Genomic DNA, 15,049 nt, shown 5'->3' on the forward strand with positions numbered 1-15,049 from the left:
ATTTAATGTAATCAAACGAAAAAATCTAAATAAATAAGAGATTCATTCGCTGCTCTTTAATCAAAATGTGTAAGTTATGAGATTTAATAGCTTGATTCTATTTCATTATAATAGCTATTAATTTTAATAAGCTGAACTGTTTGCTAATGTATCTTCTCCTAATGTGTACTATTTATTTTTTGTCTTTTGTAAATAATAATAAAACATATTACTGACCATTTAACTGTTTATTTACAATAAACAGCTCCAATTGAACATATTTAGCAATTTGGGATTTTTTTAAAAGCAAGGGGGGGTCAGGTCGGGGGAATCCCTTATTGTGGTGGGCATATCCCAATGTTGATAGTTATGCTTAGCAACCACTCAGAAAAACTTAGCAACCGCCTAGCAACACCTTAGCAACCACTCAGAAGACCCTAGCTACCACCTAGCAACACCTTAGCAACAGCCTAGCAACCACTCAGAATAACTTAGCAACCGCCTAGAACACCATAGCAACTACTTAGAACACCCTAGCAACCACCTACCAACACCTCAGTAACAACCTAACAACCAATCAGAACACCCTAGCCAACACCTTAAAAACCACCTGGTACACTCTAGCAATGCCTAAGCAACCACTCAGGCCACTATAGCAACCGCCTAGCAACACCTTAGCAACCACTCAAAACATCCTAGCAACCACCAAGCAGCATCTTAGCAACCACCTAGCAATACCTTAGTTACTGCATACCAATGCTTTAGCAGCCACTCATAACACCATACCAACCACCTAGCAACCACTCAGAACACCCTAGCAACCGCCTAGCAACATCTTAGCATCCACCGAGCAAAACCTTAACAACTGTTTAGAACACCCTAGCAACTCAGAACATCCTGGCAACCACCTAGCAACAGCTTTACAAGTACCTAGCAACCACTCAGTACATCTTAACATCTGCCTAGCAATGCCTTAGCAACCACTCAGAACACCCTAGCAACCACCTAGACACACCTTAGTGACCACTTAGAGCACCCTAGCAACCATCTAGCAACACCTTAGCAACCACCTAGCACATCCTCGCAATGCCTTAGCAACCACTCAGAACAACCTAAGAACCACCTAGCAATGCCTTAGCAACCACTCAGTGGTTGACCTAGCAACCACTCAGAATACCCAAGCAACCACCAAGCAACACCTTAACAACTACCTGGAACCGACCACTCGGAACACCCTAGCAACTGCTTAGCAATCACTCAGAATACCCTAGCAACCACCTAGCAAGAAACATGCCAATCCATACGGGAAACTTGCTAACCGATATGCAGTTATCTATCTATGCCAACTGCTTCAAACTTCTTAAAAACTACTTAAATTATTTAATTTTTAAAGCTACTTTAAACTTTCAGACTAGGCTTTCTCAAGACACCATAAAGTCTGTCTACAAACTTTACTTTTCTAGTAAATTTTTATAATACAGATTATACCACAACTATACAGAAATCACATACGATTACGTAAATCGTAACACTGCTTAGAGACGGATGCAATTACCTGGAAACAGGTGAGTAAGGCAGATGGAAAAGAGTCGAAGGTGCTTCTTTTCATTTGAGTCTCATCAAAGTTGAACTTTCCACCGAAAAGCTGCATTCCCAGGAGAGCAAAAATAATGAGGAAGAGGAATAGCAGCAACAGCAGGGAGCAAATGGCCTTCATAGAGTTCAGCAAAGAGCCCACCAGGTCTGAGAGGGCAGCCCAGTGTCTAAAAAGAAATGTTAGCAAATTCAGCACGTTCAAAATACTCCTGAAAATAAACATGGCTTTAAAGATGCATTACATGGTTGTCATTATAGTTGAATACATTTAAAGAGCCCCTATTATGGGTTTTTGAAAATGATCTTCCATGTAGTGTGTAACAGCACTAAGTAAAGTGAAATATCCAGCTAAAGCTTAAATCTGAAAGTGCAGTGTTTAAAACTATTGATTCATTCATAAAAGAGTCAACTCGTAGTGGTTCAAATGAATCGTCTTTAGCCGTTTCGGTGTGACGCTAATACGAAACTTAAGCCCCGCCAAATTGTTGCGCACGCAAACCCGGGAAAATTTAAACCTGCAGCCCCGCCCACAAACACAGTAGCAAAGAAAAAGAGGAAGACAAACACTGTAGCAGATCCCGGTTGAATCAAGTCATGAAGACGATGTGCTCAGCTGGATATTATTGGAAGTGTGAGGGGAAAGTTATTTTCTCTACCCAAAGATGAAACTGAAGAGTCAGAGGTTGACATTTATTTTTGCAAAAATGTCTCAGCATTATAGCCCAGCCTTGCGATGTTTGAGTGCTTCTGGAATCTACATGCTTTAGTTAGGCCGTTTGTTGAAGGAAGGATCAGAAAAGACTATTGATGTGGACTTTGTCAGAGCTTTACAGGAACTTTATCGGTACATGGATCATTGGATAATATATCAGTTTCTTCCTCCATTTCACAAGTGTAAGTAAGTGCATTACCATGGTTGCCTTCCTGTTTTCTCTAGCTTGCAAATTATGTATTTAATTGTGTTTTGTTACTTGTAACCACTTGTAGTGTATATGGTTAACTCTTTATATTCTCATATCAGGTCTAATGCCACGTTGAGAACGCAACGCGTGCCACTTTGTTTACAGATTTAAATGCGTTTGTACACTCTCGTTCCACTGCCGTGTCATTGCTATGGCCACCGTCAACTGTTCTTACACACATGCAGCGGTCATGTTTTAAAATAGTTCAGCTTTTGCTGCTGTGTCGATTAATACCGAATGTGTGTGTTTAACTGTTGCTGGTGTTTAACTGCATTGGGTTCACACACACACAAGTTTTCCATGATAAATAAAAAAATGAATGGGTGGCTGGAAATGGGTCTGAAATATGGGAGACTCCTGGGAAAAACAGAAGTGTTGGCAGGTATGTTCACACATGACCACTTAAATATTGTTGATAAGCCGTGCTGGGCATTTTATTGTGTCTTTCGCTGAACGCTGTCAACCAAACGCAACAGAATGTCATCGTTCCTATCGGCACAGATAAGCTATACTCTAAGGAGGGGAACAAATAAATTGCTGAACGATTCATATGGGAATCGCTGGGATAATTAGGTAAAAATAAATGCATATTACAAGACAATGAAAGTGTCTTTTGACCTAGCAGGCATATCAGCCTGTTGTTGGAGACCCTTAAAACCAAAATATGACCTTTTTATGTTTAATAGTGGCTCTTTAATACTTAACAAAATACATTGTTATCTGTAATACTAAAAAAAATGAGAACAGTTTATGTTTATTTTTATTAAGCTTGGCTGAATATTGCATGCCTGATTTGCCTGAAGTTTGTACTAAATTTCTCATCTAAAACTAAAATAAAATTAAATGCAAAGCTATTATAAAGGAAAAAGACACAAATAAAAATGACAGGCACACAAACAAATGACATACAATAACAACCCTGCAGGCACAGGACGTCATATTGACATTGTGCTTCAACATACCCCAATGTCGTGGGGGCGTTGAATAATGTTTGAAAATGAAAATTGGGTTGATGTCAGAACCCAACGTCAATGTAAAACGTCCAACCTAAAATCAACCAAAAATCAATGACATTTTGTGGTTGTTACAACTATAACATCTATCAGACATTGGATTTTGGTTATTTTCCAAGACAACCTAAATTCAACCAATTATCGACATAAGTTGATGTCGTTATTGAATGTCAAAATAATGTCCTTAGATGCTGGCTAGGCATTGAATGGCCGGGGATATGGACGGGACCAGGCCGTATCCTGAGCTGCTGCTGCGCTGATGGTCATGGGGAGTGGAGAACATGAGTCTGATTCCAGCGACGTTCCAGGGACAGACGAGTCTTCGCTGAGGCCACCTTCTAGCCTCCACCACGGTGACTGAAGCTCTGCACAAGACTTTTGGCCAGCGGAGAAATTAAAATGGTCGTGCCCAACTAAGTCTGGTTCTCTCAAGGTTTTTTTTCTTCACTCCTATCAGGTGAAGTTTTTTTTCCCTCTCCGCTGTCGCCACTGGCTCGCATGGTTCAGGATTGGTAGAGCTACGCATCGATGAATTTGCTCTTCAGTGTTTGAACTCTCAGTAATGATTTTAAATCACACTGAACTAAACTGAACTTAAACACTAAAAACTGAACTACACTGTTCTAGTTACTATGACCATTTATGTGAAGCTGCTTTGACACAATCTACATTGTAAAAGCGCTATACAAATAAAGCTGAATTGAATTGAATTGAATTAAACTGAATTTTGGTCACCTAATGTCATGACCAAAATCTAACCTAATACTAACATCTTATGATGTTGCGTGCCTGTTGGGAAGAGCTGGATACACATTTGAGTAGAATCACCTTGTGACTTTGAAGATACGGAGCAGACGGACACAGCGCAGCACAGAGATTCCAATGGGTGGGATCACCTCCATCTCCACAAGCACAGTTTCCAGAATTCCACCACACACCACGAAACAATCAAAACGATTGAAGAGTGCCATGAAGTAGATCTGAAACCCGAAGCTGTAAATCTTCATCAGCATCTCCAGCGTAAACAGAGCCAGAAGGATCTTATTTGCTCGTTCTGACACAATAGAGAGACAACATTTAAAACATGGTCATTATGTTCATAAAGGCAAACCCTTTGGTGATACTGTAGGGTCACACACATACCCTGTATGTCAGTGAGCCACTTGGGCTGGCCATAATGTTCAGAAGCGCTGGCAGCAGTGTTGAGGAACACTAGTAGTAGCACCAGCCAGTAGAAATTGGTGGATTTGACTGCAACCCGACAGTTCTTCCTCATAACTACATTCAAGTGGTACAGTTGCTCACTGAGGATGAGAACAATAATTAACAGTTGCAAGAGTAAAATGTGCAAATTGAATACTTTAAGAATGTGAAATGATTCCTTAAAAAAAAAAACATTTGTGGTGTGTGGAAAATGCTAGTCTGCTGGTCCTCAACAGCTCAACATGGAAAGTTTTTACTTCAGTTTTTCCAGCAATTACTCAAACACTTACCAGAAACTTATAGCCATCAGTCGTGCCCTTAAGAAAATGAAAGAAACTGTATTAATCCTCAGTTAAAACTTATTTTATAGAATATGTGAAACAACAAAATGAATGTTGTACTCACATTATGGAGGCACAGCAGCCATTGTCATCATCCAGGAATGCTTCAAACTCCGAATCAGAATCAGATTCTGTACAAAGTATTGTGTTTAGATGTAATAATATAAAAAAAAACTATAACTTTTTACATATCAAACATATATATTACATATAAAAATATGCTCAGTACCTCCATCTTCACTATGCTTGTACCAGCCATATTTCTTCATCATCTTTTTCTTGGCCACCACAGCACCTGTAGTTTACACAATAAATGAATTAAAATGAAATGAAGCATACATACTAAAATGTCCTTTATAAACTAAACCTTTATAAATAGAAAAAGAACATTTAAAGTGCCCTCTTGCACCCCAGACCACTGGACAGTACACTGTAGCTAAGGGACTCTCTGTACTGTGGCATTAAGGCAAAATTTCAACTGCTTCAAGCATCTGTAAAATGGATTTTTTTCATCTTAAAAATGTTGGCAAACTTCGACATATGCTTTCGATGTCTGATGCGGAAAAGCTTATTCATGCTTTCATAACTTCTCGATTAGACTTTTGTAATGCATTACTAGTAGGGTTGTAACGGTATGAATTTTTTACGGTATGATAATCGTCTAAAACAATTCCACGGTTTGACGGTTTCGCGGTATACGGTATGTTACAAATGTTACAAAATAATAGAACAGTGAAGCAAATTTGACTTTTTCCAAATAATATATTTTCAGTTACTATAAACAACACCACTTACAATGAACAAATAAAAAAATAAGAAAATAATAAATAATGTGTTAAAGTCCAAATAAACATGGTGCAAATCCTCAGTAAAAAAATAGATATAAATATTTACTATACTATAAATAGTTACATAATGAAACTAGATTCAATATGGAACATCCTTAAGTTTTATGTGCCAGCATGGATATGGTTGTCTGTGGATATGGATTTGGATATGGTTGTCTACAATGCAGACAAACAGCTGCACCTTCATTTGCGTCTTTTGAAAACAGCAAGAGCAGCAGTTCGTCTTTGCTGTGTCACTGTTTTGTCATGTTTCTGTGCTGCTGTGCATGCAAAAGTACTTAGTATGAGAATTATTTCATGCAAAACTTTTTTTTTTGCGCTTTATTTAGCCGCGCATAAATGTATGCCTATCTCTCATTCCGTGTTGTTCAAAAAGCTCATTGTTGGTCAACAAACAAAAGCGAAACCTATGCTTATTGGTTGTGATATAGCGAGTTTGAACCAATCTGGGCATGGAGGAGGGACAATGCATCAATGTATCATGTCTGGTTGGTCCGGAGACACAGTGACGAGCGTTTCTTTGTCAAATCAGCGTTGTCAAATTTTGATGACGTAACCGCACTGATTCCGGAGCCTCTGAAAGTCCGAATGTTATGTGATACAGTACTGGAAAGCTCAGATTCTCTTCTTTATGCCAATCTTTGAATTGTATGAATCGGATCAGCGGATCAAAAGTTATTAAACATTTAAGAGCAATACTTATTTTTAGCCGCGGGCGGCTGTGTCGGTCTTTAAGGGTTAAAACCGTTGATATGCAATTGTTCATGGTATGATAATCGTGCACGTTCAAATCGTGGTAGACCGTCATACCGGTATATTGTTACAACCCTGATTACTAGGAAAAAATCTAAATCAATTCAGGCGGTAGAACGTTCTCATATCTGGCACCTAAACTCTGGAGCAGCCTTCCTAGCACAGTTCGGGAAACAGACTTAGCAATCACTCAGAATACCCTAGCAACCACCTAGCAAGAAACATGCCAATCCATACGGGAAACTTGCTAATCGATATGCAGTTATCTATCTATGCCAACTGCTTCAAACTTCTTAAAAACTACTTAAATTATTTAATTTTTAAAGCTACTTTAAACTTTCAAACTAGGCTTTCTCAAGACACCATAAACTCCAAATCCTCTAGAGGATTTCTAGTCTGAGTTGTTTAGGGCAACCGGAGCCAGGAAAACTTCCCAAAAGACATTATAATTTGAACAGCATCTGCGCTTATGTTAGTCTGTTTTTATTATTCCCGAGGTTTCCATAATCCTGGATCAGGCCGTATCCTGAGCAGCTGCTGTGGTGGTCATGGAGGAGTGGAGAGCACGATATTGATTCTTGTAAGACCCTAGTGACAGACGAGCCTTCACATTGATCCTGAAGGGCCAGCCTATACACCAGCCGGTGACCTCTCACATCTGCAGCTTCTCCACTTTGGACATCCAGCATTTTCTAGCCTCCGGCGCCAAGACTGCAGCTCTGCACACAAAGTTTGGCCAGAGGAGAAATGGCCGTGCCCAAATCAGCCTGGTTTCTCTGAAGGTTTTTTCCTTCACTTTTGTCAATTAGTGAAGTTCGTTCCTCGCCACTGTCACCACTGTCTTGTATGGTTCAGGACTTATGGAGCTGTGCATCGATGGATTTGCTCTTCAGTGTTTGGACTTTCAGCAGTGAAAATTAAACCACACTGAACTAAACTGAACTTAATCTCTGACAACTGGACTGACACTGTTTCAATTTACTATAATCTTCTATGTTAAGTGGCTTTGACACAATCTACTGTACATTGTAAAAGCGCTATAAAAATAAAGATGAATTGAATAGAAACTGCTTTTCGTTTGCTAAAAAAAAACACAAATCTCAGTGTTCAAAGAATATTTGCACATGCCACAAAGAGAAGCAGTGTATGTAAAAAATTTACCATGTTTTAAAACGTGTATCAAAGAATAAAAAATTGTGGTTGACATGACAATGTTCCAAAAGCATAATCCCTTGAAATCATTCTTTAGATGGCCTGTCCTTCAAGAAAAGGTTTTTTCAGGTCTACTATTATTAAACTATATATAAGAAATTATACTTCCCATCTACCTTTAGACTGAATGTTTTGTTCCGAAACAGGGATTGAAATTGTTACAATGTTGCAATTTGTTCTTGGTGCGGTTTGCATTCACACAGCAAAGTTTCAAAATGGACTGAAACAGTTAAAACAATTCACATGCAAGTAAATTCTCCTCGCATTGATCAGAGTTTCACAGTTTATTTTTCAGAGTGCCACGAATTGTGATACCCACAGACATTGTCACCAACTATAAATCAGAGTTAAGACTTTCTGAGACATTGTCTCATTTCAGTTGTCAAGGGTTTTAAAAATCAGTCTGTTGAATCAATCAATCTATTGCCCATAACTTTTTGTAACATTTAATTAGTTATTTTAAAATAATAATAAGTCATTTAATAAATTTTTTTATTATTAATTATGAGCTTTAAAAACATTGGCTAGAATTATGCATTTTAGGCTTACATTTTACATTATAGAGAAATAACAAATGAACTAAGACTGCAGTCAGGTCATGAAGCAGATGGTTATTAATCCTTCTTTAGAAGTGTCAGTACAGAAATTAACCAAACAATAGGCCTAAATCAAATATTATGAGATTAAAATATGGAAAAAATATCACTGTCACGATTACCAGAGATCGTAACTCTTAAGATCGCTGGATCTCACTCACAGGAACTTATGGACTACAAATCCGCCATTCTGGACTACATTTTCATACATGCACTTCGCTCACACACAAACATGCTCCCTCACCACCTGAGGAGTGTCAAAGACTGATTACACACACTATTTAAACAGCATACTCACTCATTCTCATTGCTGAGTCTTGTTTACTGTTAGTGACAATTCAATGTGTTTACTTAGTCTTGTTCTTTTGTGTGTTTACCTTAGCCTTGTTCCTAGTTATACCTGTCTGCCGCCTGCCTACCAACCTCTCGCCTGTTATAGTGACTTTGATTCTGGATTTGCCTTCATATCTCTGTTTGCACCCGTGTTGACCATTGCTTGCCTGACTGCTGAATAAAACCTGCATGTGGATCCTCACCTCAGTTGTCTCTGTCTCTCCCCGTGTTACAATCAAATGTTAATTTTGATCAATTTTTTTCATCTCATTCAGGCGATCTCAGACCAATTGTTTTGCCGCCGATCAGAGCGCGAATGCAATGTTCACATACACCAAACAAACGGAGCTAACAGAGCAAACACGCCAGGTTCTGAAACAAATGTCGAGGTGTAAAAGCACCCTTAGATTTTTGAAAAAAAACAAAAGTTGACTTTATATTTTTGTTGAGTGTACAAATGGGCCAATTTCTCATTGTCAATTTTGGCAGTTTGATTGTCATGTGATAGAAACAAGAAATAAAGTTTATATTACGCTTATTTCCATCTTCATCCATATCCTCAGCTTCAATGAGCCAGTCCATGTAGCCGATCATGTCCTCCTCCATCTGCTGTTTCTCCTGAGCCTTCTGCAGCTCACCGCGACACACTGCCTTCTCTCTCTCTTTAGAGAACTCGCTGTGAGGTAAAAAAAATATTACAATGTAAGCCTTAAAGGATGTAACCATAATCCTTCTTAATGCTATTTTATAATTTCACTAATTTAGTAGAATATTATAAAACATTTTATTAAAAGGTGTAAGAGCTGAAATTACTCACCCGCTCAGCACACCCAATACAAGATTCAGGACAAAGAATGAACCAAAAATGACCAGAGACACAAAATAAACCCAAGGCAACTCAAACCCAATAGAATCGTTCATCTGAAAGAAACATGGTAGATGAGAGAGAGAGAGAGAGAGAGAGAGAGAGAGAGAGAGAGAGAGAGAGAGAGAAAAAAAAATTCATTTATTTTAGTTTCTTGAGTGGCACAGTTAATAAAAAACTAATCAGACGACATGTGCTAACATTACTATACAAAGTCCTGGCTGTGGAACTTGACCTGTCTCCAAAAGCGAATGTTTGACACATTTTAAAGTGCAAAATGTGACAATGGAGACCCTACACTGTTGCCCACATTTAGGGCTCTATTTTGACGGTCCATGTGCAGAGCGCAAAACGCAGGGCGCAAACGCTTTCAGGGCGTGTCAGAACGCATTTTTGCTAATTTAAGGATGGGAAAATCGGCTTTGCGCCGTGGCGCATGGTCTAAAAGGGTTGAGTTTATTTTCTTAATGAGTTATAGGTGTGTTTTAAGAATAAACCAATTAGAGCCTTATCTCCCATTCCCTTTAAGAGCCAACAGTGTTACACCATAAGCGCATTTTGACGTAAAGTAAGTTCACTTTCGCTTTTGCTCTCATGGCTAGGGAAACCTTTACGCACAGACATCAATTAGCCTATAAATAATTAATTTTGTTTGTTAAGCGCAAAGATTTGTTTCAAAACTATTTCTAAATTTAGTTCTAATTTCTAGCAAACGAATAAATGAATAATAATAACCAAGTGTGGTCAAAATACTGAGTTATTTCCAAATACACATGCTGTGCCCCATATGGTCTAAAACCTGACAGGTGGTCAAATCTAAGCTTGTTTTTAATAAAACAAATATAAATATGGATATAATAAATAATACTGGTAATAATAATAACATTATACAAAAGCAAATTGAATAAACTGAAAAAGTCTCCCGAGATGAAGAAAGTAAGGCAGTGGTTTTTAAATCTTCATGTAGGCTAGAAATTAATATGTTTGCTAATATTTTAATCATTTATATATATATATATATATATATATATATATATATATATATATATATATATATATATATATATATATATATATATATAAATATATATATATATATATATATATCCTTAATATATTATATATTTTTCATATGTAAAGATATTTGCGTATTGCTTTGCATCTTGTGTGTAGTGTGTATGCCAGGCACACTTTGCGGCAGACAATAGACCGACTTTGTTCTGGTCTAAAGATCAGACTATTCACAGTTTCTTTAAATAGCAACGCGCCAAAACACGCCTGCTTTTTTAGACCAGAACGCCTATGGGCGCACATTTGAGCGCAAATGCATTGCTATTTAAACAGCGTAGCGCAACACCTCAAAATGACCCTTGCGCCGAGCTAAAAGTAGCAAAAGAGTGTTGCGCCACGCCTTGCGCCACATTGCGCCGGCTGTATGATAGGGCCCTAAGACTTGTTTGCTAGAAGAATGGGACCAAATTACTCCTTAAACACTTAATTACTTGGTGTCTTCAGTCCCTAAACATTTTTTAAGTGTTGTGAAAAGAAATGGCGACATTACAAAGTGGTAAATGTTTTACTGTTCCACTTCCAACCTTTTTTTAGATGCATTGTAAGAACCAAAATTGGTATATGATTTTAGCTAGAATGCACAAACACCAATTTGGTGCTTTGATTCGAAGACCTGTCAGTGAGTGAAAACCAGGACTAAAATTGTCCATTGTGAATTCGGCATAAGACATAGTGCACAGATTATATACATGATGTGGTAAATGCCATACCCAGTAAAGGACATCAGTCCAGCCCTCCATTGTAATACACTGGAACACAGTGAGCATGGCAAAGAAGATATTATCAAAGTTGGTGATGCCTCCATTTGGTCCCTCCCATCCTCCACGACAATCTGTGTTATTGCCTATACAGACGCGTCCGTGACCGGCAAAAGCACATGGTGTTGGATCATCCTCCACCATAAGTTCTTTTCACATTGAAACAAACACAATTCACATGATTAACATTTAACAAACAAACAACTTTAACATTTAAAACAAAGTGCTAATGAATACACTTTTGTATGAGCAAGTGCTTGCATTTCTCACCTGTCCCTACATAAAAGCAGGTCTTGTGCATCCTGCCTATAAAAAGCTCCAGACCAATGATTGCATATATGATGATGACAAACATGACGAGCAGACCAATATGGAGCAGAGGCACCATGGCCTTCATGATCGAGTTTAACACAATCTGCAGACCTGCACACATCACAGCCTAAATCAGGATCACTGTACACATTAGAAATAAATTCATTCAAACTATGTGCATAAATATCTATTCGGAATTACAGAAGAATGCACACACTTACTCGGCACACCAGACACTAGACGAAGTGGTCGCAAAACTCTAAAAGCTCTCAGGGCTTTGACATCCAGACCACCTGGTTTACCGGCTGCATGATGGCTGTCTGCTTTTTGACCGTCTCCTCCCATTTCAGCTATCACACTGAAAAGACTGCAAAAGGGACACACAAACTTGGTATCCTCTGACTTTAAATGTACATCTCAATTATGTATGCAAAATGGTTCCCTGAGTCGTGAAACAGACACTGCACTGGGAGCTGATACTATTGGGAATGCCCACTGAATGGTGGTGTTTGAAGCATGTGTGCAATCACAACATTTTTGTTGGTGGATGAAGAGGTCGGGTAAATTAGCGAAGTTGTTTCCTACCCTGGGTCTGCAGTATCCGGCACAGCACACATATTTTATACATCTCTCAGTATAAGTGGTTTCCTCTCTCTGGGACACAGCAGTGCTTCAGACATTGGGAAAAAGGTAAAAATTTTCCTCTATCGATACAATGCCTGCCCCCAAAAAACTGTAAAAGGACACTTTTTATACTCTTTAAGGAGTGAAAAAATAGCTAAAATTGACCTAATATAATTAATATAAGTACATGTTCATTAAAGTACATAAATACATGTTCAGTTTATTAAATATTATAAACTTGTGCAGGGCACAGGGCAAGACACATACAGATCTTAGCACACTTTTAGCAGCAATGGTGTATTCAGAGGATTTGCACCACTGATCAGCCTATCCGCTTGTTAAGTGTGACGTCACGCGAAGCGGCTTCCGGGTCCAAGCGCTCTATTTAACTGAATGGGGAGACTCATGAAATGGTAATAATAAACGTTTACAAAGCAATTTAAGGCTTTCGAAAATCACAGTCGCAATATATATGTCCATGCCTAATATCCGATGGCCAGACAGTGATTAATTTTTTATAATTTGTAAAAATTTTGGTATTTGTTATGCAGCAAGCCCAGAGATTGTTGTGTACACTATAACTTTATATAAAATTAACTTTAATGTGTGATAGGAATAAAACGTGATCATAAACGAATGATTTACGAGCGGCTTGGACCTGGAAAAAGTATACATGTGTCACAAACACGTCACTACTTAACAACAAGCGGATATAAAATCTAAGGGCCTGAACTGAGCATGATGAGATATAATAAAGTTGCTTTTTAAGCAGGATAGGGCAACTGAAAAGGCACGAATATATATTTAAATGATTCAAAAATATCATAGTATATATATATATATATATATATATATATATATATATATATATATATATATATATATATATATATATATATATATATATATATATATTTGCAATACAAAATTGCACACATTTTTCTACAAGGGCTTCTTTCTTCCTTCCTTTACCAACTAATTATTAACTACAAGTATTAGACAAGTAGATTACTAGTAGGCCTATGTGCATATGTTCACACACAGTACAAAAGCTGATATGTGGACTACTTGTGCACTTAACATGTTACACATAACAGTATATTTTTATATATTTAAATTTGGCCATTTCAGTTACATTTGGTTTTTAAGTGATACACATAGAATACTTTTGAGCACACACATTGCAAACAAGCACGCATCTTCCTCAAGACAAAGAATCTGAGTATGTGATGACACATTGTCATTTTATGGTTTAGGTGACAGTATGTTATATAAGCTTCAGACAATGTGACACCAAAGGGTATCCCCAACAGTGTCAGGTCCTGATGCAGTGTTGAACTTTTACTTTTTTATAAAAAGGAAGTGAGTTATGTACATTTTTGTTGAAAATGTGTCTTCAATTAACTATTTAAATTCATAGTTTTATAGACTGAAAGTATATTAAACATCTTAGACATACCCAACAATGACAATGATAAAATCCAGCAAGTTCCACCCGCTGCGGATGTAGGCACTGGGATGCATGACCAGACCATATGCCAGAATCTTTGTGAAAGTTTCGATGGTGAAAATGACCAGAAACACATACTCCACTTGTTCCTAGGAATAATTTAGGCATTAAAAAGGGAAACGTTACATCTTTGTTTGTTGAGCTGAAATCAATTTTCTTAACACAATGAGGGTAATAAGGGATATCTCCAGTACAGCTAGTTGTGAATGATTTTTGTAACTTTTGTATGAATACATTTTACAGTGCACTCTTGACATCAAGTTACTATGTGCAGTGTATTCTCTAATATTTGTGAGTGAGTGATAAGTGTGTTTTTATATCTTTTTTTTTTTTAATGAAGGAAGTGCATTGGCATACTGTAAATAGATTATTACATTATTTAAGAAATCTGGAACCAACCCTTACAGGAAACTTGTGGCCAAACTGGAATGTCAAAAGACTACATAAAGCAGTGTTTTTCAACTGGTGGGTCGCGACCCAAAAGTGGGTGGCGGGTACATTTTTAGTGGGTCATGGAGTGTGTGGTCAAAAAAAAAACTAAAGTAAAATTTTTTACTTATTTTGCTTATACCGGACTTTTATTTTGAAATTAGTGCACAACAACCCTACCGTTTGACATGTGAAATACCATTTAATTATAGCAACAAACATGTTGAAGCACAAGTATGACCGCGAATATGTAAAGTATAGATTTACATATATTGACAACAAAAAAGACCTAAAGCCTCAGTGTCATATGTAGTGAGGTGCTCTTATAAGAGAGCATGAAACCTTCTAAATTAAAACGACATTTAGAAACCTGAAAACATGTTTTATTTACAGTTCAGTTTAGTTCATAGTAACTGAACATTTCCTTACCCTAACCACTGTTAACAGTATTTGTCGCTTTTACTTTGTAATATTTCTATAATTTGATTTATTTTTTTAAAATGACAGCAACCAGTTGAGAACCCCTGCCATAAAGTATGATTCTGAAGCGTCATCAGGCATGTCCATGTAAACCACCATAATACAGTACAACTACAGTAGGTCATCATGTCATCGTTATACAAAAAAAACTGTCTTTGTAAACC

The 15,049-nt window shown here is 37.5% G+C and overlaps 2 protein-coding genes across 2 annotated transcripts in view; one reads left to right on the forward strand and one right to left on the reverse strand.

Annotated features, from left to right (window-relative positions):
* grk5l (G protein-coupled receptor kinase 5 like) overlaps positions 1–15,049 on the forward strand; it is a 785,510-nt gene that overhangs the window by 223,733 nt on the left and 546,728 nt on the right. The gene's annotated exons all lie outside the window — the stretch shown is intronic.
* Positions 1–15,049, reverse strand: part of cacna1fa (calcium voltage-gated channel subunit alpha1 Fa) — a 65,850-nt gene that overhangs the window by 47,500 nt on the left and 3,301 nt on the right. Inside the window, exons 4-15 of the mRNA XM_087265317.1 lie at positions 13,926–14,065; positions 12,064–12,209; positions 11,801–11,953; positions 11,483–11,679; positions 9,654–9,757; positions 9,370–9,512; positions 5,324–5,389; positions 5,159–5,225; positions 5,044–5,070; positions 4,694–4,854; positions 4,379–4,604; positions 1,535–1,742 (exon numbers count right to left, since the gene is read on the reverse strand). Of these exons, the coding sequence (XP_087121443.1) occupies positions 1,535–1,742; positions 4,379–4,604; positions 4,694–4,854; positions 5,044–5,070; positions 5,159–5,225; positions 5,324–5,389; positions 9,370–9,512; positions 9,654–9,757; positions 11,483–11,679; positions 11,801–11,953; positions 12,064–12,209; positions 13,926–14,065 (1,638 nt within the window). The remainder of the gene's footprint in view (positions 1–1,534; positions 1,743–4,378; positions 4,605–4,693; positions 4,855–5,043; positions 5,071–5,158; positions 5,226–5,323; positions 5,390–9,369; positions 9,513–9,653; positions 9,758–11,482; positions 11,680–11,800; positions 11,954–12,063; positions 12,210–13,925; positions 14,066–15,049) is intronic.

Source organism: Danio rerio, chromosome 8 (assembly GCF_052040795.2).
Source record: "Danio rerio strain M-AB ecotype USA chromosome 8, GRCz13ab, whole genome shotgun sequence".
NCBI lineage: Eukaryota > Metazoa > Chordata > Actinopteri > Cypriniformes > Danionidae > Danio > Danio rerio.